We start from the raw sequence: 25,732 nt of genomic DNA on the forward strand, positions 1-25,732 counted from the left end.
TCATAGTACGAACTGAGTGAATGAATAGTCACAAAGCTGCCAATAAAACATCATAGTTTTAACATTATAATAAGCTTACTTTAAGCGCGTCATGGTACAAAAAGTCAATGTAAGGTTAAAGTAAAATTGTTCTATGAGGTTGTGGTAGGCCCCCTGGGTCGCAACAATATAGTGCCATCGATACGATAAGAAGAAGATGTATTTTTTAGTATGGCATTAGTACGCGTCCTGCGTGTTACTAATAGTACGTCATCATTTGCTTGTAAATAGATATAGCTGGTTGATGACTTTACTATGTCAGCCGTGGCCATGGAATCTATGATAGGTCCAAAACGTTGTTTTCTTTGAAAAGCCTATTTTATATAGCTATTAGATAGCTCACGAAAGCGTGCAAATTTAATACTTATTAAGAGACAGAGACAAAATATCTTTACGATCTGTCACAAGTATCATGTCATTTGTCTAAAGACGCACTTAAACTCAAAGATGTCACAACACTGTCACTACTAACCCACAAAATGAATATAAGCTTCTAGAATGCCCATTCTAAGTTTCCCAAGTGTCAAGTCATCCGGTGTTGCAACGTGTTAAGTACATTCATACGTGCGTTAAAGGTTAAGTTAAGATTTTATTCTAAGTCAATGAACTTTATGTGAACTAAGTATATTATTTAAACTTTAGTAATATATTATGTACGAATAAGTGATAGCTGCTAAATGTCAACACAAGATTTTGAATAGACTTTAAGACTTTCGTGGTTATTCACTAAATTATTATCACTAATTACAGGTTTCTTTCATGCTATGAATTCTTTTAATTTTCTCCATATTCTGGGGAAATCGCTCCATAGTTACGGGTTGATTGGCTAGCAGCCTTTGTTCTGTGAAATTATAGCACATGGGACTTGTCAACTTATGTCTCAGGGTGATGGGCGCAGTAGCAGTGCCCCCCAGATCTTTGTGATTTAAAGCTCTGAGTGGCATTGATGAACAGGCGTGTAGCTTACCATCAGGCGCACGACTGGTTCGTCCCGTCACTTGATATTATAAAAAAAGATAATAATTTAATAATAACTAACGCACACACTCATAGTTCCGCATTAGGGAGAGTCTGTGTCCCGGGTAACATGTGCACATAGACAAACACAAATTACACTCACGAGAGAAACAAATATAGGCCATACAAATATTTCGCCCGGGAATCAAACTCGGGACCTTTACGTGGCAGTCCAACATGGCAACCGTTCGGCCACAAAGGCATTTGATTTAATATATGAAGAAACCGCCATTTTGAAGAAGGCCACAAAACCTTCTAAAGACAGCCCTGTTAGTGCGTTCTATACAAACGAAATTTGATTATAATTGGATATTAACATATATAAATGAGTGACTTTGTAATCGTTTATGCGCCTCAAAACTTAAAACTTTACGACCGATGTATAGGTTGAGGCCGAGCATTGCATCATCTCAACAGCCTATCGTAGTCCACTGCTGCACATAGGTCTCTCCCAATGCGCGCCATTTCGTCTGGTACTCAGCTCGTTGCATCCATCTGCTGCCAGCAGCCCTTCGCAAATCGTCACTCCATCTATTTTCCAAACTATTTTCGCGAACTAAAAATGTTGACCTTGCCTTCAATTATATATCCATGAAACAGCCTTATTTATACAACAACACCCTCAACTTTTTCCGGTAGTTACAAGAGCACGACATCCTATCCAACTACGTCAAACAAATTGTAAAACGTCACTATCTGAGAAGACTATAATCGCAATGGCACCAAAAATCTACAATAAATTGCCAATGCAGTTAAGGCGGAATAAAAATGTTGAGTATTTAATAGAAAAAATCATTTTATACGTTAAAAGAATTTTGTTAACTAATTTTACATTAATTTATTTATTATTGAGACGAACGTGACTGTTTGACATTTATTATATTAATATTATCTTAATTAAATTACTTTTGTTTTGATGTCCTAACTGTTATAGATTTTAAGACTTGGTTTTTTACTGTCCTGTGAAGGTGGAAGCTTTTAATCAGTGATTTATGAATATTTAACGATTGTAATATTGCTATTTTATTATTATTATTTCGAAGTCTTGGACAAGTATAATTAATAAAAGTATAATTCGTATGCCTTGATGGTACGTCATGGTGATCATAAAATAAATGTTAACGTCTTTATTGTACCCATGATGACGAATATAACGATTTGAAGTGAGCTGGCCATATACCACGTTTTCCAATCGGTTCTTCGACAGATATGGCCAGTCCTCTGCCACTTCGGCTTGCTTATTCTACCAGCTATGTCGACGGCCTTAGTTCTTTGTTGGATAACCGAGCATTGCGAAACGCGATAAAAATTTAACATCGTTGCCCACCGTACCGAACATAGAACAATAAATACGTGGTACGTGTGCCAACAGTCCGCGGAGTTCCGCAAACTGGAGCTCAGTCCGTTATTTTTGTTTAACGTTAATCGTAGAAAGTTCGAAAGTGGTTCGAATGCGAAAATGGTAGTCGCACTTGTAATATTATCTTTAATCGTGTTGTACTATGTGTAAAAAAATTCATTTAAATATACAAGCCACGACACTTTAAACTACACGACTATCTGTCGTCACGACACAATGGGAACGCGCCGTAATATCTGGCCACACAGAGGTGGCCGCGGAAGCGTTCCGGGCGCGGGAATATTTCTAATGTACGAGTTCATATGAACCTTGCCACAACGGAACGCGCGGCCTATGTGTTGTAGAATGGGATTTGATTGTATCTGTTTTGTTGTGTATATACTAAATAAATTAATAAAGCACTTACCAATAAGGCTATATTGGGCATGAAAACAACGTCGTCCTCTTTATGGCCTTCTGAGAGTTCTTCCACCCAGGTGAGAGGGTGCTTAGGGATGGCAGAAAGGGTACCGTTGTCGTTGAACTTCGTAACTTCATGCTCAAGGCTCTCCCTGAAAAGATTTCGTTAATTTACTGTGTAATCTTTTTTTTATCACACTTGCTCCTAAATATACATATGTATGATTGCATGTAGGCTAAGTCGACTATCATGGCCCAAAAAACGGCTCTTGGGCCTTCTCATTACCGACTCCGCTCCAGGAGTAGAGCACTAATAGAGTCTCGTTCGTAATTTCTTATTTATCGCCCTTAATATACATTGTACTATTACGAGATCTTAATCATCACGGGCTATGGCAGAATATCAGCGAGATGACAACGATCATAGAACTATTTTTCAACCGACTTCAAAAAAGGATTCGACTCAATTCGACATTTGTGAACCGATTTCGATGATTCTTTGACGTTTAAAGTGTCGAGACGAACAAGTCGTGCTGATGGTGAGCGACACGCCTGTCCATAACTGTCTTTTTTTGGTCGTTAAAAAATAATTCACTTACTTCCATTAATTTACAACCCTATTTGCCATAAACTTCGTGAAGTTAAGAACTTGACCACACGACAAGAAAAATGATTATTAGATATTGATTATCAACAAACTGAGGACCGAATATTAAATAATTAAAAATTCATGACGCACTATCGCATAACACAATCCTTGCGTATTCAAAAATCTCTCACTGGATGTCACTAGCGGCGACGAATGCCGAAAAGTCAGTACAAAGATCTTATCAAAAATATATAGGAGAATTTCGACGGTTCGGTAACTGGACTCATGGCTCAGGTGGTTAGAGCAATGCTAAGGTGCAGCGTGGACGTGGGTTCAAGTTCCACCGGGTCGAAGGATATTTTCTAGGTGTTCGATCTTTTGTATTTGGCGAAACGTCCTAACATTCAATAAAACACTAAATTACAGTGAATAGCGACATCTCTAGCCAGGGCTGGTAGCTGTAAAGGTGCCTAACTGGGTGACGAAATACTTTCATAGACTTCTCATAGATGGCGCTACGGCTAAAAGTCGCAAAAACCAGATACAAAGATCCGACAAACAAGTTCATAGAGAATTTCGTGATGTCCGCTGGTTCTGGCACGGTTTGCTAAAAGACGTCGGTTGGACGGATCGAAAGCATTTTTTGTAAGTATTCCATCTTTGTATTAATAATTATAACAAACTAGTGAAGTAATTTCACAAAATATCTGAATAAATGTAATAATTTCTGTTATATTACAATTTCATGTATTAGTCATAAGGCCTTTTGGAGCTGTGAATGTCATTGTTAATAAATATTTTATATTTCTTCACAGTACCTGTACACGTAAGGTCCAATCTCCTGAAACTTGAGCTTGTCGTCGATCCCGGCCATGTACTCTTCGGCGTTAGTAACGTTGAACAGAAATACTCTGCAGTAGAGTTCTACAGAAGGCTTCCGCCACATCTCGAAGATCTCGCCGCCATCTTTGAGCTCCACTTTCTGCGCGAGAGAAAGAAAGAAAATCAATCATATTGTCGAGAATCGGTTGTATTGCGCGGTAGGGTCACTGACTTTATTTCAGAATTTATTATTTTAGAAACACTAAATAGACATTAAAGCCATTTAGAAAATGTATATCGTATACTACGTGTTCAGTTGATAAGAAAAAAATCATTGATATATGTGAAGTACCTATTGAATGCAGCGGTTTTCCTGTAAACTGTAGTATCAACTCTTAATACAATGCTTTTTCTGAGTTTAATGCGATTCCGTTACGAAGTGTGTTGACTTCCTAAACGCGCAACAGCGCATGCTAACGATTAAGCCCTGTCTACACGGTTGATCTTCACCGCGAGTACATTTACGCAAGCTACGCGTTTGTACACTTGCACATGGATGCTGTACCGCCTTGTACCTTTTGCTTTTCCAAGGTTAAGATTCAAGAGGCATCGTTATCCCATACACGGCGCATACGCATGCATTAGCAATAGCGTACATAGCTTGCGCAAGGTTCCCCGCAGTGACACTCGAATGTTAGTCAGATCCTCATAGATCCGAGTGGTAATTGGTAATATTGTTGGGGATCGTGCAAATCTGCTTATGTGTTGTTGTGTAAAAAACGTGTAGTATCTGCCCTAAACCAAATTTTTACAGGAGAGGGATTCAACGTTATTACTTTCTCATTTCAATGGCTACGACTCTAATTTTGCACAGTAAGCATTAATTTACGTTATCTCCGGACTGATAACAATAGATTCCCGTAAATTATATTATTGATAAATAGAATTTGACTTGGCTGCTAAATCACCGAAATGCAAAGCTACAGAACGTTTTTCTACAGGATATAATATCACGGAGAGTGTGCGATGGAAGTGCATGTTATGATTCCGCCTTCCTCTTTCCACCTTCGGGGAACTAGACGTGGGCTGGGGTTCCATCCCTTTGTTGTAGATATTTCCAGGATTTGCACGAAACCTTTAGTTTACATATTTCATATGGCGAGTGGGTAGAGAGTGGAATTCCATGCCTGCGGACTTGTTCCCCGAACGCTGTAACTTGGACCTTTTCAAGGCGAGAGCGAATAGGCATTATTTAGGTGTGCACGCTACATCGTCGACCCCATATAAAAAAAAACTTATAATCCAACGTCATTTATGTGGATTTGGTACCATTATGACAATGTAATCATAGCTTTAAGTTTAAATTGTATACTTTAGTCATTTTACTGGAGCTTGTCGAGACACGTCAGAATTATTGTATTATTAATATTACAGAATTAAATGTACCGTTTCACCAAAAAGGTAAAGTCTGAAAAACAGCTCAAGCTGAGACTCTTGCCTTTTTATCTACATGTGTAACTTCAGATTATGTTATTTAAGGCTAAATTATTATTTAATGTAGATAAATAAAGCTCTTATTATTATTATTATTATTATTATTATTATTATTATTGTTGTTATTATTATTATTATTATTATTATTATTATTATTATTATTATTTACGCATTATCCCCGACTATAATGACTATAATGAATGAAATCTGAACACACAGACTATTCATATTCGAGCAGTTATTGTTATTATAATAAATAGCGTTTGTAAGAATGCTTGCTTCTTAATTTAGAGGTTGACAAACTTCAACAAGTAAAGACATATAAGGATTTCCTCGACCTGTTAACTCGATCTGTAGCTAAGTTGGAAAAGCGAAGGGACGGCATTCCCGTGGTCGTAGGTTAGAAGGAATTTGTTTCTGTTTTTTATTTTTATAATTTCAAGTGGCCGGGCGAACAAGTCGTGCGCCTGATGGTACAGAAAGAAAAAAAGAAATACGTTTACACATTAAATTGAGTCACTATACGCACTTAAATCTAATACTCAACACTAAAACAACAAATGGCTGCGCGATGCTAAATTAGTAAGTGTGTAATAGTGGCACAAAAAAAGAAGAGGATTCGACTCAACAATAAGTCTTTCTCAGGCGAGACAGACGCTGATTTTCAGTCGTTCCTGTTTCAGCGTCGGCTGAGACCTAAGTAAGTAAAGTCAAGCTACATGCCTATCTATAACAGTTGCAGTGGCACTCAGAGTTGTAAATCGCAAAGTCGACGTCACCCTGGAACATAAGTTGACTAGTCCCATGTAATTTCATCAGCACCCTCATCAAGGGATTTACTTCGTGTTTGATCTTTGGACTAATAATTAAATAAATATAATTCATTCATTTGTTCAATTTTGATTGTTTTTTTTTATTATTTTTTTATTTGTTTACACAAAAAGTTGTTTATTGTGTGTGTGTGTGGGCATACCAACATAATATATAATTTATTTTAAAAAATTCTTTACAGGTCCCATTGTCACGGTTGATCGGAAAAATAGTTTCATTCCCTATGGGTAACAATCGCAAAAACCTAACAACTCAATAAATTACTTTTAATTTATTTTTTCAAGGAAATTTTCTTTCATTTGTTTTTAATAATTTCGCGGTTCAGTTCTGGTTTTAAGGTAGTTGGTAATTAATTAATTAAGGAGGGTTGTGTGTGCTTACTAAAAGGCGCTAGGGTAGGATACCACCACGTAGAGCTCTACGTGGTGTAGCGCAGGCACTGACTGTAAAATTCGTCTATGCCCAGTTCTGAAATGTAAAGGACAAAGTACCAAGGTAATGTTATGCACAAAAATCGAATATTGTTTTTGAGAAAAGGTTAAAATTTGCAACTTAACCATATAAGTCGAATTATTTAAATTTATAACAAATTCGTGCGTTATCACTTGAAAAGACCACTTTAACGTCAACTCATTGTACGTTCCACTGCAGGGTCTTCAAATACACCGAAAGTAGATACTTAATAAATATTTTATTTTTATATTATTTATATTATTATATTTAATAAATATTTTGTAGTAGGTTTTTTTTTAACAAAAAAGTTATAATTACAGTCCTCATTCAGCCTGGAGATCTGTACCAGAGGTTTAGTTTCCAATAGTCTATCTTTTTTGAAGACGGAGTAAAATGATGCTTGCGAGTAGCTTGTGATTGCAGTCGATAAATACTCTATCGACTATCGATTGAATAACAGCCGAACTTGTTTCATTCGAATCATCCTCGACCCATTCTCATGCAATTACTGAGCACAAGTTCATTTGAACTGACAAATTTTTAAAGTTAATACATACATACATACATACACTGTATTTAGAACTATGTTTATGAAATATACAAAAAGGAGACAAATTTTAAAGGTTTTCATTTCAATACAGACAATTAAATCCGGCTATACTTGTTAAATGTATATGAATAAAAATTAATCTCGATACTAATAGGCCAACTGTCAAAATAAGAATAAAGAAGGCAATAACGCAATTAGTAATCAATACAACGTAGTAACTTTCATCATTCAGTCATTTTTGGCAAAATTTTATCTTCTTTCACAACCTATCGATAAAACTATCGACAACAACTACATAACTATTTAAAATTTTATAGAAAACTGACAACCCTACAAATGTCATTTTACTCCGTCTTCAAAAAGGACAGACTATAAGACTACAGACCATGTAGTTTCTCGCTTAATTTAAGGAATAGTAAATAAACAAACCTTCCTTTTGTGAGAGTGGATAAATATCTTATTATTATTGTAATATATATAGTTTTTTGACCTACACATGTGATACGTAGGAAAACATATAATAAAATTGTAATAATATGTAATAAAATTGAAAATGTCAAATGATTTAATTGTGAGAGATAAATTTATGTGGTATAATTAATTTTGGATTTTCAAGGTTTATAATTAACCCACTTACTTAAATAAATAAATCTTTTTCAAAGTTGGTTTATCGATATTTTGGAATCAGACGTGTACGCCGAGCATCGAGTATATAACCAGTATAGATACGAAAGTAATAATAAGTTGACAAGTTCTATGTTCAAAACCGGAACGCACTAAGAGTGACAGCGACAGTCAGTGAGTTAGCGATTTAAACGCGCGTTCATGAAACGCGCGATTGCTACACTTGCGATTTGCATCGATGCAATCGCTTATAAATCCCAAGTGTAGCGATGCAATCGCGCGTTTGAACTGATGCAGTCGCGCGCTTGCATTGCTACTTAAAATTGCGCGCGTGTGTAAAAGATAGCCACTGCATCAGTACTGCATCGCATTTACATTGGTGTTAAAAGTCAAACTCCCATCCATCAAATTCAAATGAAAAATCGAACATACAAATAGTAACTAAAAAGTCAAAACTATATCTATGGCCAAAGAAGTGTGGCGAGTATTCTGAGCCCAACAAACATGGTTTGCATAGCATTGATTTTCAGCCAGAACCTCCCTGGCAGGAGCTACGGTCTTACGTTTGTGTAACAGGTGAAAATGAAGCAGAATTTGCATAGACCTTGAATTAAGCTATTTGAGTAGCGCGAAAGTAGAAAAGAATAGAACAGAAATAATAATAGTAATTTACACGACAAAAACCGATAGCGATAGTCAATTATAAAACAGAAGTTAAAATTTCCTTAAATGGTAAAAAGCGGAATAAAAAAAACGAGAAAGAATCAAATGAATGTTTGAAGATAGAAAAAAAAACAAAAGCACAACAGTTATCCCATACAGAAACTTACAAAATACGTGTAAAATTTACAACATATTTTGTTGGCCCTGGGGTGATTCAGCATTTTTCTTTTGAGCAGTTAAAAAAGTTGTCTCTTATGCTCACATTATTGCTTGGCGCCAGAAATAGTAAGGTGGCAGTACTTTCTTGGACGAACCCTTTCACATGGAGCTCTACTGCTACGGTGTGGTTATCTGCTACGTTATTTTTAATTACGTTATTTAAATTATTTTTTGGCTCAAGACATCATATTACAATACATCGATGTTGTATTAAAAACGATACAAACCATTTTGAAGAAGAAGTCGTAGGGGTGTAGGAACATTATGAAACAACCCGCTGCCAGCGAGAAGAATCCGAACATGAGAAGAACGAATAATCCTGAAACAATAAAGAAAATTAAGTCAGATTTGTGTTTCTACTCGAAGAAGAGAAAGAGAGTTATGTTTAAAAAGATTCTATGTATATAATTTTATCTAAAATCTACGTAAACGTTATTATAGACATTTTTTATTTATTTTATTTTATTTATTTGTCAGGACGAACAAGTTATGCGCCTGGTGGTAAGCGACTCGCCTGTCCGTAGCAGTTGCAATGTTGCTCAGAGCTCGATGTAAAGACATCGCAAAGATCTTGGAGGACTGCCACCGCGCCCGTCACCCTGAGACATAAGTTGAAATGTCTCATGTGCCCGTAGTTTCAGATAAATACACCACAAAAAAGTAGACAAATTGCGTTTATTTATCAGAATCTACTTTATATTTATTTATTTATCTATTTAAAGTTATCATATAAGGCAGTATGGATGGAGGAATTATTGCCGGTATTCTCATAGAATCTTAAATATAATTCATTATATATATGTTGGAGTATAACCGAACAGGGAGATGTTGAAGGAGACTAATTGAGTCAGCAATTATTTGATAAATTAGTATATTCATTCTTCATTATCAATTTGTTAAGCTGGCGATGAATAATTACGTCAAATTAATGAAATTACATATACAGCCAAGTTTGCAAGTACACACGACAACCGGCGACCTGTCAAAGTTCTTCTTTCCCACCGAAAAACACACAACATTCAGTGTTACCTGCTATAAAATAATAATAACTTTAGTCATTGATTTAGCGAATAAAGTAGGTACTCGATATTTTTTTTGATAGTCAGTAATCGACTACTTTAGTAACGTGCCGTTATATATATACAATTATCCTTGCTACGGTAACTTAGTCGCCAAATTAGGTCTGCGTAAATATCTTGCAAACCAAATTAGCGTGATTTACGGGAATCTATTATTATCAGTCCGTAGACAACATAAATTAAAGCTTACTGTTCAAAAATGGAAATCGAAGCCATTGAAATAACAAAGTAATAACGTTAAATCCCTCTCCTGTGACGTTTGGTTTGGTGCAGATACGCGCTTTTTGCCAATACTACACACGCGGACTTGCACTTTCCGTCACAAGTGCTTTTATCACGTGAAGATTATAAAAATTATACTAACTATATTATCAAACTCTCCTATTAGAAAAAGAAGAATAGCTGCAGAAAGAGGTGCAGTGGTAGTACTTATTTTACGGTGACCTTCAGAGCCACGCTAATACGTTGTGTTAAAAACACTCTCCGATTGGCTCGCGAAACTGGATTACGATAGTACAAAAAACATTATCACCGCTTCCTAAGGTTTAAAACCTTACACACACAAACATACACATACAAAATCAATCACACTCAAACACACGACAATGCAATTATAGTACATCTGTGATTTAGGTGGTGGAGTGCCTGGGGATTCGCAAAACTGGTTTCTTCCTAGTGCAAACTCCAGCTGTCTTAATGGAATTTTTTAATATTATTGTACCAAAACTTTTGTACTTTACATTTATAGAGAGTAATAAATATTTTTATATTTGTATTTAAAGTAGGTACCACCCATTCCATTCATCTATAAAAATCAACTAGGTACGTGGACTTTTAAAGATTGACGTCATAGAATTTTAAATTAACCAAGACATACCAACGATTCAAGGTAATGAAAAAATGGGGTCAATAAAAATATACATAAACGTTTGTATATATTAATGAACATACAAAAAATAACGGCTATTGAGTTTTTTGTGATATCTAGTCACGAGACGAACAAATCATGCGCCTGGTAAGTGACACTCCTATCCGTAACAATTGCAGTGACACTCAGAATTTTAAATGGCGGCAGTACTTGTAAGAAGATTATTTTATTTGGAACGTTTTTTTTCCAAAAATCAGTGTCACAGACGCATTTTCATAGCTAAGACAAAAACTGTAAGATGTACTTAATAATGTACCTGTTGTAAGGGGTATAATGTGCTGTTGACCCTTACTTACTTGTTGTTGTTGTTAATGTTAATTGCTTGTTTGTAGAAAGGAAATGTTTTATTGAGTAGAATTACGTGTGTTCGTCTTGAAGTTTTAATTTATACTAGAAACTAAAAGGTAAAAAATAGCTTTAAATACGTAAAAATTATTGCTGTCCAAAGTAATTCAAACTTACAGTTCGCAAACAGATCAAAGTTATAATCGGTGCTGGGCTTGTTATAAATTTCATATGTCGTATACAGCTCTTAACCAACTGAGCAACAGACCGAGTCTTTGGTTACTCGGTCTGTACCTCACTCACCTAACGAATTTCTTAATGTGTTTCTAGAGACTTTTCTATTGGGTCTACACAGCTTTTCATATAATATATAAAAAAATGAACATGTTAAGTATCACGTAAGTATAAAAATTGTTCAATTTAGCTATTTATAAGGTTATATGTTACAAATACATTGTATACTTTAGGTATAGATAACTAATGCTTGTGCTTAATTTGTTTTTAAATGCTTATATCGTTAGTGGAACAAATTACTTTAACAATATTCACGTTCTCTGGTGTCATCATTTTAACGTGTAATAAATTATAACGAACAAATAGATATAAAAATTATTTATTTCAACACAAAGGAATGGATACAACAGTAAGTAAAGACTATGTTAAATGGCAGCCTTCGTGTAATAGGGGGGTTTACATACGTCCTCCGTCCGAAACAATTAACAAGTCCCATGTGACTGTAAATTCACCAGCGCTTTTACTATCCAAAACAGGAACGCTTACATTACAGCTTGGCGACAGAAATAGGTAATAACTCTTGAAGAGTTCTACCGTTACAAAAAATATTTTACTTTCTGTTCTTATTTATCACTATCAAATTAAAAGTGTAAGCTTTGACTTAATAATGCAACAGAAAGTGAGGATCTATAAATAGATTCAAAATGGCAATGAAATACATCACGTGAACAAAATACCGGTTCAAAACAAACCAGCTTTCGCAAATTGGTAACTTAGAATTTCGACAACGTCATTACAGAGAAACTTCCTGCGTGAAGGTGAAGTTATTTTGAGGTGTGTCATTTTTTTATATAATTTTAAATGAATAATAACGATCTGTATATTTTTAAGCATTTCAGTCAGGCACTAAAAGCTAATCATCAAATATATAACCAGAAATAGAGACGTAATGCCATTTAATTTGTTTAAAAACTATTCTCCCAAATCATTACTGTGACAACTGCGCTCCGATTGGCCAGCCCGAATTCGAAACAATTGACGGGTTTCGACAATTATTTCACTTCAAATCGACCAATTTAACTTGAAGCAAAATTACATATTTAATAACCGATGAAATGGTTATGTACTCGATGGAACTAACATACATGTAATATAAAAACTAATCTACAAGAAGTGCACATGTCGGCGACGGTGGTAGGTAACCTACCTCGGAATCCTGAACACAACGCAAGTAACCATTGAAAATGTATACAATTTTAAATATCTCAAGAATTTTTAATTATATAGGTAGCCTAAGGTTGTAAATATTCAGATTATCTATGCCTCTTACAAGATCTAGACATAAATACTTGACGACAAGTTCAGGGTGAACTGGTCTAGATTTCTCGGTACACTATACAGGAAATATGTCAAATTACAGTGGACTAAATAACCTTTGATGTAATTATCGGTGGTAGTCGATATTATCAGAGGTATTATGAGTATAGGCTGTCTTATCACCAGAGATGTGTGAGGTAGCTAGGCGGTGTGCGAGGAAGAAATCCACTAATAGGGTTACTTCGTTTTCCTAACATTGCATAGCGCAACTCCGAAAACGTCTAGCGGAGCTAACTATTTGCATATACAAAAGCGAGAGACGTGTGCGAAGGATGCGAGCGACCGTGACGCTTCCACTTACCCTACTACCCACCACACACGCACAGCTGAAAAAAAGTTTTTATAACCGACTTCAAAAATAGGAGGGGTTCTCAATTCGACTGTACGTTTTTTTGTTTGAATGTTACCGACCCGTTGTGAACCGATTTTGATGATTCCTTTTTTTGTTGGAAAGAGAGTACATCAGAAGTGGTCTCATTTAAATTTGAAGAAAATGTTCCACCTCTAAGGGTGGCAAACTAGGGGATGAATGATTTTTGAGGTCGGTTTTTTTAGTACTCTGTACTGAGATTATTTTTTATAACATCAAGTGACTGGACGAACAAGTCGTGCTCCTGATGGTAAGCTACACGCCTGTCCATAACAGTGGGAGTGCCACTCAGAGCTTTAAATTGCAAGATCCGAGGCGCACTGCCACTGCGCCCTGAGACATAAGTTGACAAGTCTCATGTGCCTGTACTGGCAAGTACAGGTGGAAATAAACTTTTTTTTAACGATATCAGACTGTGTCAGTGTGTGTGTGTGTGTCGGATAGAACAAGCGTGTAACATAACATTTCTGAAGTTGAGTCATCTACTCTACAATTTGATCCGTGAAGATCTCTACCAGTGTGCGTATGGCACGTTGCTACGTATTTTCGGTTCTCCTGTAAGACTCTAGTCTTGAACCTGAACTACAACATGAGCAACTGCTTGGAAGCTTTTGAAATGAGGGTCTACAGAAGAATTTTATAAATATCGTGGACGGATAGAGTGGCCAATGAAAGAGTATTGCAGATGATGAACAAGAAATTAGAGATCTTGAGTACTGTCAGAAAACGCAAACTACAGACAGTACTTTAGTCACATAATGCGTAATGATAAATACGACCTGCTCCGTCTAATTATGCAAGGAAAAATACAGGGAAAGCGATCACCTGGAAGAAGGTGTACTTCGTGGCTTAAGAATCTCCGGACATGGTTCAAGTTAAGCACTAGATCTTTGCTCCGTGCTGCTGTGTCTAAAATACAGATAGCTCTAATGATAGCCGACTCCGGTAGGAGATAGCACCTCAAAAAGAAGAAGTTTAACTTGTTAAGGTTGCTTGAAACTACTAAGAAATAAATTAATTATTTTTAATGTAAGAGACACATGTCCCGCCGCGGCACTTATACTGAAATTGATTTAACAAAACCGTTAAATACGCATGAATGTAAAAAAACCGGTAAAATATGAACTAATCGTGTTGCGATGTATTTTTAATCTGCGTTTAGGTGGAACAGAACCTTGAACCGTTGAACGGTGCGTTTTTGGTGACATAGGTATAAAATTAACTCGGTTAGTTGTCTTTGTGGGAATTTATACACAAAAAAGTTAAACACAAATATGTACATTTACAAAATGTTCTTCTTATGTTATAATACTTTAACAGAATAAGAACTCGTTGAAGTGTTTTTTTACCACCACATATTTTTATGATATTATGTGACTGGACGTACACGTCGTGTGGTGGTAAGTGACACGCCTGTCCATAGCAGTTGTAGTGCCACTCAGATCTTTAAAGAGCACTGCCATTGCGCCCGTCACTCTGAGATATAAAGTGGACAAGTCCTATGTGCCTGTAAATTCACCAGCACAGTTATGCTTCAAAACAAAAATGCAGAAACGTTCAAATGACTGTTTGGCGGTAAAAAATGTAAGGTGGCAGCACCTGGACGGACTCTTTCACAAGGAACTACTAGAACAGAATTATTAAAAAGTAAAAAGAGATCGCGAATTAAAAAACATTTAACCGTGACAATAGTTTTAAACTGTCCAGTACATGGAATCCCGTCCTTAGTGCGTGCAGTAATAAAAACAAAAACACCTCGAGTTCACTTTCGCGTGTGGATGCAGTGAGTGTGGTTTGTGGGAAAAAAGTGAGTGACAATGGTAACGCCACAACAAATCGCGATGAATGTAGTTGTCGTCGACAGCGCAACAGGGTAGACAGATATGTCTGCTCTTAAAGCTGTCATCTGCGCCGTCCAGTCAATCCGTGACCATGGAACGTGCAACCGTTCCGAAATATCGCGAAAACAAAAAGAAGTTATACCGTGGTAAGAAGCCTGAGATTAGTGATAATCATTAAATAAAAAGTAGTTTATTGGATCAAAACTTTACAACCAAAACAGTAAAAATAAAAAACAGAATTTTAGAAAACATTATGTAAACGGTTCAACGCCATCTAGCGGCGCCTTACTAAAACTACATACAAAGATTTATGTTAATAAGTCTTACCGGAAAAAAACAAAATAACAACTCCAGTCCTGTCCAATGCTGAACTTATTTAGTTCTTTACCTAAATGATGATTACCTTGAGAATCGAATCCGGGAAAGTCGTTGCTGTTTATTCACTGCAACACGTTCCTACCAAGTCGTAAAAAGATAACTTGCTATTGTTATTTTATACTACAATATTTAAATAACAATTAATTACAATATTAGGTCAATAATATACATGATTTTATTTATAATTCTTTTGATGATAAAAAAAGATTGTTTACTTCGTTCGTTGTATATAATAAATAAAACATAGGAAATTATAAAATATTGTATTTTATTTATTACAAATATTGTTCTTTTTTGAGGTGAAGAATTTGCTTTGGCATTAGAGATCCTTGAGAAAGGGTTCGTCCAGGGAAATGGTAGTACTTCCCTAACTCTATTCTGGACGAACCTTATCTATTTCTTCTGCCAAGCAGTAATGTAAGCTGAGTTACAGTTTAGAAGGGAAAGAGTGCCGCTGAAAGTACATATGGGACTTGTCAATTTATTTCTATTTAAAGCTCTACCAACCGAAAAAAAATGCTGCCAACCCAGGACTATATATTAACATCATAAACAAAACTGTTGTTCCATGACTTTTTACAAAATGTAATAAATTTATCAAAAACAAGTTTTTGTTGTACTATCTGCACTTGTTAGATCTATATTACGTAGTAAGGCAAGTTCAAACGTGCAAGCGTCCTTCGCGACGACTTCCATTCCCGTCCTGCACAGAGTTATTACCGTTTAGAGCGATCTATTTAAGAGTCTATAATACGCCAAATACCTTTGGTTGATTCTGCATAACATTTTCATAGTGTTGAATCAATTATTTTGGAAATAATATAGAGTAAAATTGAGGATATATACTGATTACTATATGTCCAAAATAAGCCGTATTAGTATGGTAAAATCATGGGACAGAAGTTGTTGTTTAAGATGTTACTAATATAGTCCTGTGACGTTGTTAGTGTTTTACAAATAACCCTGCATAAGGTAGATAATATTATGTTACGTCTAGGTATCTTTCTAAGGCGTTAGATCTAGATCTTTCTTGCTGCTTTTACCTTGATCGAGGTTACGTCTATTTATGGTTAAGTAAACATGTAAATAAAATATGTTTAGGATCAATTTACATTGTTGCGGAACGGTATTGTGTTTTATATACTGCCTCTTGTGCATAGGCCGTGGGTTCGAATCCGTGCATCTCCAAATTTCTCGAAAAAATCTCACTCTTTCTCGGAAATGAAAATATCGTGATTACTAGCATAGTCTTCAGATGCTGAGTCATCTACCCGTTTGATATGCATTTTGATGCCTATTTCTGTTGTATATTTATGTCATTTACTATAATTACATCTTATTTAATTTGCATGCACATGTCAAATAAGCCTGATTATATTTTATTTTTACATAGATCATCGAACCCAGTACTTCCGCTTCCGCGCCTACACATCTAATTACCGAACCATTGTGGATATGTCATTAATTATACTTTAAACTGTAAGACACGCACAAGGTTGTTTATGCCAAAAATAGATATTTTTTGCAACACCTTCATTACAACACATTTTTGCTGATGTAATAATAATAATGAATAATGTGTGCAATCAGCACATTTTCCTATAGCATTGTGGACTCTATCTCAGAGGCCCAAACTTTTAGTTCCGGTAAAACCAAGTGAGTTTTTTTTTATTATGAACAATATAAGTGCACATTTTCATCTCCATCTTAGTTGATGGAATGTGACGATTGTAGCATGCGTACCTACATAATGCCTATTCACTCTTGTCTTGAAAAGGCCCAAGTTATAATGTTCAGGGAATCAATCTGCAGGCACAGAATTCCACTTCTTAGCCGTTCTCCAATTAAATGTGCGATGCTTCCTGCGAATCCTTGGAATGTCCTCAACATAGGGGTGGAACCCCAGCGTACAACTAGTCCCCGATGATAGCAGAGGGAAAGGCGGAATCAAATCGTGCCATCCCCTACACTAGTACAGTCTCCGTGATATATCCAGACGAAAAACCGATAAGCAGTAATTATACGATATTTTTGGCAACCTTGGAGTTAAACTGACAGCCTACAACCCTCAGAATGCCAGATGGTACTGCGGCGTACAGTCAGCTCTTCCGGAACTAAACCTAGGGCCTCTGACATGGAGCCCATATGCTTCACATTACTTCATTTCCGTCACGGAAATTTTACAACAAGGCCAAATAATTAGCGAACTTTTTTCATAAGTCCGAGGTCACTTCCGATTAGAGGCTTCTAGATGTAACCTTTTAAAAGTAGAAGTTAATTGAGTCTTAAATGTCTATCTGCATAATTAGAGCCCCACTGTACACTATGGCTAAAAACAACTATGATGCAGCTTCAGGAATCTCTCTATGTAAGGAACTAAGGGTCCCACTAGTTCAATGTATGGAAATTTTGAGTTACAATAGTTCCACGCGGTACTGGGTACATGGAGTTAGTGGAAATAAACGGACTAAATCAATTTAAAGAAATTAATTAGGGGGTTTCTAGAAAGATAATAAAAATAATCTTTTTTTTTTCGGAATTCATAAATCCATGTTTAATTAGTAACAGGCTCTGCAACATAAATAATACTCGACAAAATTCACAAACGCATGATGCGAATAAACCTTCATATTTGACACATTGTGTTTTAATTTGGTAGAGTGTCACTTACTTGACAATAAGCGCGTATGCATACTTCATCCGATTTCTATTCATTCCGAATCTGAGACTATACAAATCTAGAAAACTCGGACCATCTTCGGATATCGCTTGTGCACCTAGAGATAAAATGATCCGTATTGGACGTAGTGCGTAAACCCATAATACAAACATCGCTTGCCTACCTTGCCATAAAACGACACTTATGACATTTTGGACCGTCTGATATGAATCAGACAAAGTAGCTCCCCAGACTAACTATGTCAACAGATTATTGTTAAACTTAGATCGAGAAAAACTTATCACACTAAAAGTCTCTCTCCTGGAAACTTGACATTTTGTACTTGTGGCCTTATTACCGCACGGATGCAACTAGCTAGTTCCGTCATTTAATATCATAAAAAATACTTTATTTTTATTACCTATGTGGCGTGCAGTATTATGATTCTATCAGATATCAACAGAAACGAGATCCGGTCAGAGCGTATAAAAATTATATTACAATATTAAGAGTTCAACTACATCAATCGTGTAACCACAGACTAAGGCATTTAGGCTACCCTCACAAGGTGAATAACCTTCTAAAAATAACCAAGATTATTTTTAGCTTGCGTTTTTGCAATTCGCTTTTTTATGTAACCTCATTTTGAAGGAAGCTTCTCGAATTATTTTGCACGTGAGTTTTGTTATGGAAAGTTACGGTGGAAGTTTCCGCTTGCAGTTAATATTGTTTTGATATGGTTTGAGCTGTAATCAAAGATGGCCGCTATATGGGTTTTGGAAGGAGGATAATTGCTACATATAAAACAGCTCGATTTGCGCTATTGATAGTTTAGAAATAAATTTTTCAAGAAAGGAACTTTAATATCTTACCTTTTTGCTTTAATATCGCCCTATGTCAAATACAGCCACGGCAGTCAAAAGTGCTTTTACCACATGAAAAAATAATAAGAATGTGAAATTTTATAACCTCCTATTTAAGCATAAAAGTTTTCGACTAATTTAATTTTTTTTTGTTTTGCAGATGTGGCCTTATTACAGCAAAAGTGCGAATTTACAGTGTGTTATTATTTAAATTTATTTAATATCATGATGTTCGACCACCATGATATTCAATGCTATGCTGTGCGTTTTGGCTGAGCGAAGAAATAGATTTCTCACAGATGGCGCTGCGGTAACAACCACACAGAAAAATTCGTATGGTCCGCTGGTTCGTTCCGTGACTTAGTTGATATAGAGTCTGCCACGGTTGTATTTATTGAAATTATTAAATTATTTTTGTATTAATGTAATTATTAATATAAATTCGGACATCGAACAAAAGTCGTGTATTCTTAACCATTATTGACTTTGGCATAATGTTAGTGAGGGCTTTGTACAGTAGTGATGTACATACTTGGGTCATAGACCTATTTGATGTCTATGTTCTATAATTGTTTATTATGACGCAAAGAAAAGACATGACGTAGGCTGGGGTTCCACCCCTATGTTTAAGATATTCCAAGGATTCGCAGAAACGTTTCGCTTCCGCATTTATGTGACGAACGGCTAAAAGTGGAATTCCCTGCCTGCAGACCTATTCCCCGAACTCTATAACTTGGGCTTTTTCAAGGCGAGAGTGAATAGGCATTATTTAGGTGTGCATGCTACATCGTCGATAACATCGTCACTTTTCATCAGATAAGATGGCGCACGCAAGCAGTTGATTATTATTTAATAGGAATTGGGTATTTTTTATGTACATTTGAATTATTTCTTGTTGCTTGTTTGTTTCGTTCACGCTATTAATTGTAAATTAATCATTTGTGTCTATTTTTAACCCCGGATGCAAAAAGAGTTATAAGTTTGAAACCTCTGTCTGCTAATTTAAGTTTTGTACCTAATTCTTTGTGTTGCACGTATAAAGCACAAATTAAAATAGCATCGCAGTCAAAAACTAAAGTTACTTCAAGCTTTTTAATGACAGTCGAGGTCCTAGTTCAAGAGTTCATTTGGGCAAAATACAGCGACTTTACCTATTTCTGACGCCAAGAAGTGGTAGTGCCCCTGCTATTCAACTTTTTTGTTCTCACCTGATGGAAAGTGACGATGAAATCGACGATGGAGCACGCACACCTAAATAATGCCCATTTGTAGTCGCCTTGAAAAGGTCCAAGTTACAACGTTCAGGGAACAAGTCTACAGGCAGGGAATTCCACTCCATAGCCGTTCGCCACATAAACAGCAATGGAGAGGCATGTCGCTTACCAACAGGCGCACGACTTGTTCACCCCGTCACTTGGTATAAAAACAGAAGCTCAAAAAGCACACATAACAATACATGAATATTCTTGGTTGGTGTGCTTTGACATAAAGAAGATTATGTTAATTTGCACACAGATTAACTAAAACAAAAAAAATACCGCATTCTTGCCTACACTTGCTTGTCCACAAATAAAAAAAAAACACATGGTAGTTTCCATGAACCATTGTGTTATTAGTATGTTTATAGTCAAGCTATTTATTACTTTAGTTCGAATTTCGCCTCCAGTGCAACGGAACAAGATTAGTTAATGTGTAGCCTGATCTGACGTCTTCTGTCCTCGTTTTTTTTTTCAAAATAAATCTTTTATGCTAATACGTTATAGAAATAAATTTATATATAGCCTGGACGTATATTTTCGTTTTTTGTGTAACCTTGTTTAGAGCTATTAATATATATTTATATAAAAAGTTTGAGTAAAACTTGATTGCGACTGCGTCATGTGTCTGTTCTAATGTCTTAGACATTAATACTGTCAGTAAAAGTCTCGATAGAAGTGTAAAACTTAGGTTATGTATTACAGTTGCCTAACGTTGCAGACGAGTTTATTTATTCATACTTTTTTTTACATTATTATATCGAGGTTTGTTTACAAGTGACTTAACAGTCACATGAAGATTTTTTGTTTGTGTTTTATTTTTATATATCGGTCGGATTTTTTTAATAAAAATGTTATAATTATACAACCACCTGTTTGACACGTTTACAAAAAACCTTTATTTATTTTTTATTATACCAAGTGACGGGATGAACAAGATGGTAATCTACACGCCTGTCCATAACAGTTGCAGTGACACTAAGAGCTTTGAATCGCAAAGATCTGAGGGCCAATGCCACTGCGCCTGTCACCCTCAGACATAAGGTGACAAGTCCTATGTGCCAGCAATTTCACCAGCATTACCCTTCAAAACCAGAATACAGTAATGCTGACAAGCTATGCTGTTACTAAAAATTTGTTATTTATTTATTTATTTATCAATAGTTATAAACTATCGCTACAGGATTTTACCTAATGCGATAGTAAGCTACATACGAAATAGCTGCCTATAACTAAAAAATAAGGAAACTTTCAGACGTCGAAACCGCTAGATTGGTTTACTTCAGCTACTTTCACAGTCTATCTCTAGAATCTTTGTCCTGCAGAAACGTGCAGTTAGGGCAATTTACAATCTGGGCCCCAAAGTATCTTTGAGAGATAAGTTTAAGGAAATTAACATTCTTACACTAGCCTCACAGTACATTTATGAAAATGAAATTTATGTTAAAAGGAATAGTTATTTATTTATGAAAAATAGTGACAGACGTAACATTAATACGAGGAATAAACATAAACTAGCTTTTCTTGATAGTCGCCTTCACAAAGTCAAAAGATCATTTAAGGCGCAATGTATACGCTTCTATAACAAGATTCCGGTTCATATACAAAATTTGCCTTTCACGAGGTTTAAAACTATAGTGAAACAAAAACTTTATACTAAAGGTTATTATACAACTTCTGCGTACTTGGATGACAAAGAGCATGGTAGTAACTCGTTTAGCTCATGGAGGTAGTCTCGATCTCTGATGTTTCAAATAAAAAAAAAAAAAATTGTAAATGTTATTTACAAAGAGCAACCCCTAGAGTTTCTTGCTCATTCTTTTCAGGGGAATCTGCCTTACGAATGAGCGGTAGAGTTTAACCATTGTGACGATTTCAAGTCTAATAATGCTTACCTATGAAATAAAGATTATTTTGAATTTGAATTTGAACTAACCTATATATTTTCACAAATTACAAACGAAGTTACGATTGTGAGTTCACTCAAAGAACGAAACGCAAGAGTTATGTATATGTAGTTCATATTAGCCTATGATTTTCACTTAGTTTTGACGAGTTTGTTACACCAAAAGGTGAGAAGTAAACTTCTTGAAAAGTAAAATTCTTACACTATAGACAACGTCGTAATTGGCAAATGTGAATATTAACAAGATCTTATTATAAACGTGTAAACATCATAAAGTCATAAAATCACCAATACAATTATGTACCTACGTAAATATCAATAAATAGAGATCGAAATGGAATATATTTATATAAACTTGAATCTATTAATACATCTATGAAAATTAATTTTTATCAAACGAACAAATGATTTTTCGAATCCGGCCGGATCAAAGGATTTTTTCTGAGTTTTTTTGATCTTTGTATTAATAATAAATAATTATAAGAAAGTAGTCCCATCGGAACAAACCACTACGACTTTGCCATTCCTAGTCCAGCAACCCTTGATGCCGAGTCTTTTACGGGCTTCCACAAAAACAGCATCCGACAGAGTTATACCAGTGCCTTTCAAGCCACGTTTAGCAGCCCATACTCTCTGGCGCAGTTAATGGTCACAAAAACGTAGAAGTATTAGACGAGGCTTTCCCATGGCCACATGACAAAAATCCGTGGTAGTAACCCATCTAGCTCTTGAAGGTTTTCTCTATTTATATTATTTGAAATAAATATTGTTAATGACAAATGTATTCAAGTGTACCTATATTTACAAAGAGCAACTCCTAGAGTTTCTTGATCATTTTTGTCAGAGGAATCTGCCTTATGAATGAGCCGTAGAGTTTAATCAGTATGACGGTTTCAAGTGTAAATTGCTTACCTATGAAATAAAGAATTTAGTCGACCTGAGTTTGTCACAAATCTATATACAGCTAATCAGGTCTTGGCATCTCATGTTTACATAACATACAATGTACACAATATATGATTAATAACAACACGAAGCACAATTTTGTTTACAAATTCGTCACGTTGTAACGCCTTTGGGTTTCTCTATCTCATTGTTTTTAATCTACTTCTCAATTCGAGAGTAATTTTCTTGTGTTTTTTCGCGCTTTCGTTTTTCACTAGATTTCGATAAAATTAAGAGGGAGCAGAGGACAAATTCCTAATCTTCGATTTGATTTTAGAGGGTATATCCACTTTAAAGTTAAAAATAAAATATTGTATGAGTAACTACACGATATATTCAAGCATAGACACTAATCAGAAACATAAAACAATAAAGTTTCCTCGATAGATAAAAATCACGAAATGACCTCTAATTTTCACATTTTTTCGATTCATTCTCGAAATGCTACAGGTTATTACGACAAAAATTAGATAATTAATTATATTTATGCATGATCGAGAACTGTCACTACGGATTTTTTTTTAATCCCTTTAGTTTTAGAGTTATTCCGCTAAAACGAATTTGGTGCTTTTAATGCGCAAAATTCAACATCTCCTGTCGCATGTCACGCGAACTTCAGGCATATATTTGTTTCACAAATTTGGGCGGAGCCAACATTAAAACTTTTTTGGCATGGTAATCCTATATGTTGCTTTAATACCAAATGAAGTAAGTAACTATAGTAGTAGAGCTCCTTGTGAAAGATACTGTGTTCCGGTTATGAAGGGTAAGGGTGGTGGTGAAATTACAGGCACACTGTGACTTGTCTACTTATGTCTCAGGGTGACGGGCGCACTGGCAGTGCCCCTCAGATCTTTGCGATTTAAAGCTCTTAGTGGCACTGCAACTGTTATGGACAGGCGTGTGACTTACCACCACTTGATATTATAAAAAAATGCCATCGTTACCTTAAGAAGAATTTATAGTAATTAAAATTAAAAGTATCATAGAAATAGAAATAAATTTACAAAGCTAAAACGCTCCTATAGATTCATTATAGTTTTTTACACTTTTAATTTTCAATTTACTGATGACCGTTCTGATCCTATGATTGATGAGTGATAGGTTTATAAGCAATTATCCCATCGATTTTCTGATTACAAATTTGCGTCATTACGTGCGTATATGACGCACTGCATGGCGTCTTTTTACAGCTTTATTATCTATTATGGATAGGCAATTTTGTAATTATAGTAATTTTTTGTATTGACAAACTTAATGGTCCAGTCGATAACATTCAAAGCGTTAGATCAGGAGGTCTCGGTTTACATTTCTGGATGAAATAACATTAAAAAAGTTCTTTTCCGAATTTGGTTTCAGGTCTTTGCATTCAACTAGCAATCTGGCTTTCGACTTAGTCATCTCGAAATTGTTAGTACGAGTGGAGGAATTTTGTATTACCGAGGCTTGTGAAGCCTTCTTCGACATGTTTCAATGTTGATTAACCACCACCCTTGGCGTGAAAGTATGTCCCAGCAAAATTTTAAATCCAAACTAAAAAAAATACATAACTGATCAAAAGAAAGATGCTGAATCACCCCAGGGTCAATAAAATATGTTGTAAAATTTCTGTAGGGATAACAGTTGTGCTTTTTTTTTGTCTCCCTTCAAAAATTAACTTTATTCTTTTTCGTCCTTTTTTTATTCCGCTTTTTACTTCTGTTTTAAAATTGACAATTGTTATTGGTTTTTATTATGTACATTATTATTATTATTTTATGTTCTTTTCTTTTCTATTTTCGCGCTCATCAAATAGCTTAATTCAAGGTCTGTGCTAATTTTGTTTCATAAATTACCTGTTACACAAAAGTGAGACCGTAGCTCCTCCAGGGAGGTTCTGGCTGAAAATCGGTGCTGTCCAAATTAAGTTTACACATCTGTGACCAGAGATATAGTTTTGTGTTTTTACTTACCATTATGTGTTAGATTTGACATTTGTATGTTTTTTTTTGTGTGTGGCAAATAAATGGAATTTTGAATTTGGAATTTGAATGTTTAATTGTGGCCAAAAGCGGATCAAAACAAAACCTTACAAGCGGAAATTTCCAATTCCTGCTGTAACGATGCTAACAACTTTCATTGTCATCCTACCTTTCTATCACCCTTTTTCCGGTTCCTGGCCAATTAGTTTTGAACATTTAAATCGTTTTCGAATTCCCTTTTCCCCTTAGAGGATGGATAAAAATAAAGGAAAGGAGCTAAGGCAGCTCCTGAGAAATGACGGTCCGAAATGTCACAGGGATCATTTTATCTCTGGGTGTACAAGCGATATTCATATTTTCCCGGATACGAATGGGACTTAGTGCACAAGCGACATCCGAAATGGGTCCCAGTTCTCTAGATTTGTATAGTTTGGGATTTGGAAGGATGCAGTGGGCAAAGGCGCTAAGGGTGTTAGTGCTGGTGGGATTACAGACATAGGACTTGTCACAGTGCCCCCTACGATCTTTGCATGTGTGTGGCACGACAACTATCGTGGACGGGCGTTGTTTGTCCCGTCACTGGTTACTTT

The 25,732-nt window shown here is 35.6% G+C and overlaps 1 protein-coding gene across 1 annotated transcript in view; it reads right to left on the reverse strand.

Annotated features, from left to right (window-relative positions):
- Positions 1-25,732, reverse strand: part of LOC113232195 (scavenger receptor class B member 1-like) — a 72,893-nt gene that overhangs the window by 17,048 nt on the left and 30,113 nt on the right. Inside the window, exons 2-4 of the mRNA XM_026466838.1 lie at positions 9,288-9,379; positions 4,223-4,386; positions 2,823-2,967 (exon numbers count right to left, since the gene is read on the reverse strand). Of these exons, the coding sequence (XP_026322623.1) occupies positions 2,823-2,967; positions 4,223-4,386; positions 9,288-9,379 (401 nt within the window). The remainder of the gene's footprint in view (positions 1-2,822; positions 2,968-4,222; positions 4,387-9,287; positions 9,380-25,732) is intronic.

This window comes from Hyposmocoma kahamanoa, unplaced genomic scaffold (assembly GCF_003589595.1).
Source record: "Hyposmocoma kahamanoa isolate Upper Pololo Valley unplaced genomic scaffold, ASM358959v1 67, whole genome shotgun sequence".
Lineage (NCBI taxonomy): Eukaryota > Metazoa > Arthropoda > Insecta > Lepidoptera > Cosmopterigidae > Hyposmocoma > Hyposmocoma kahamanoa.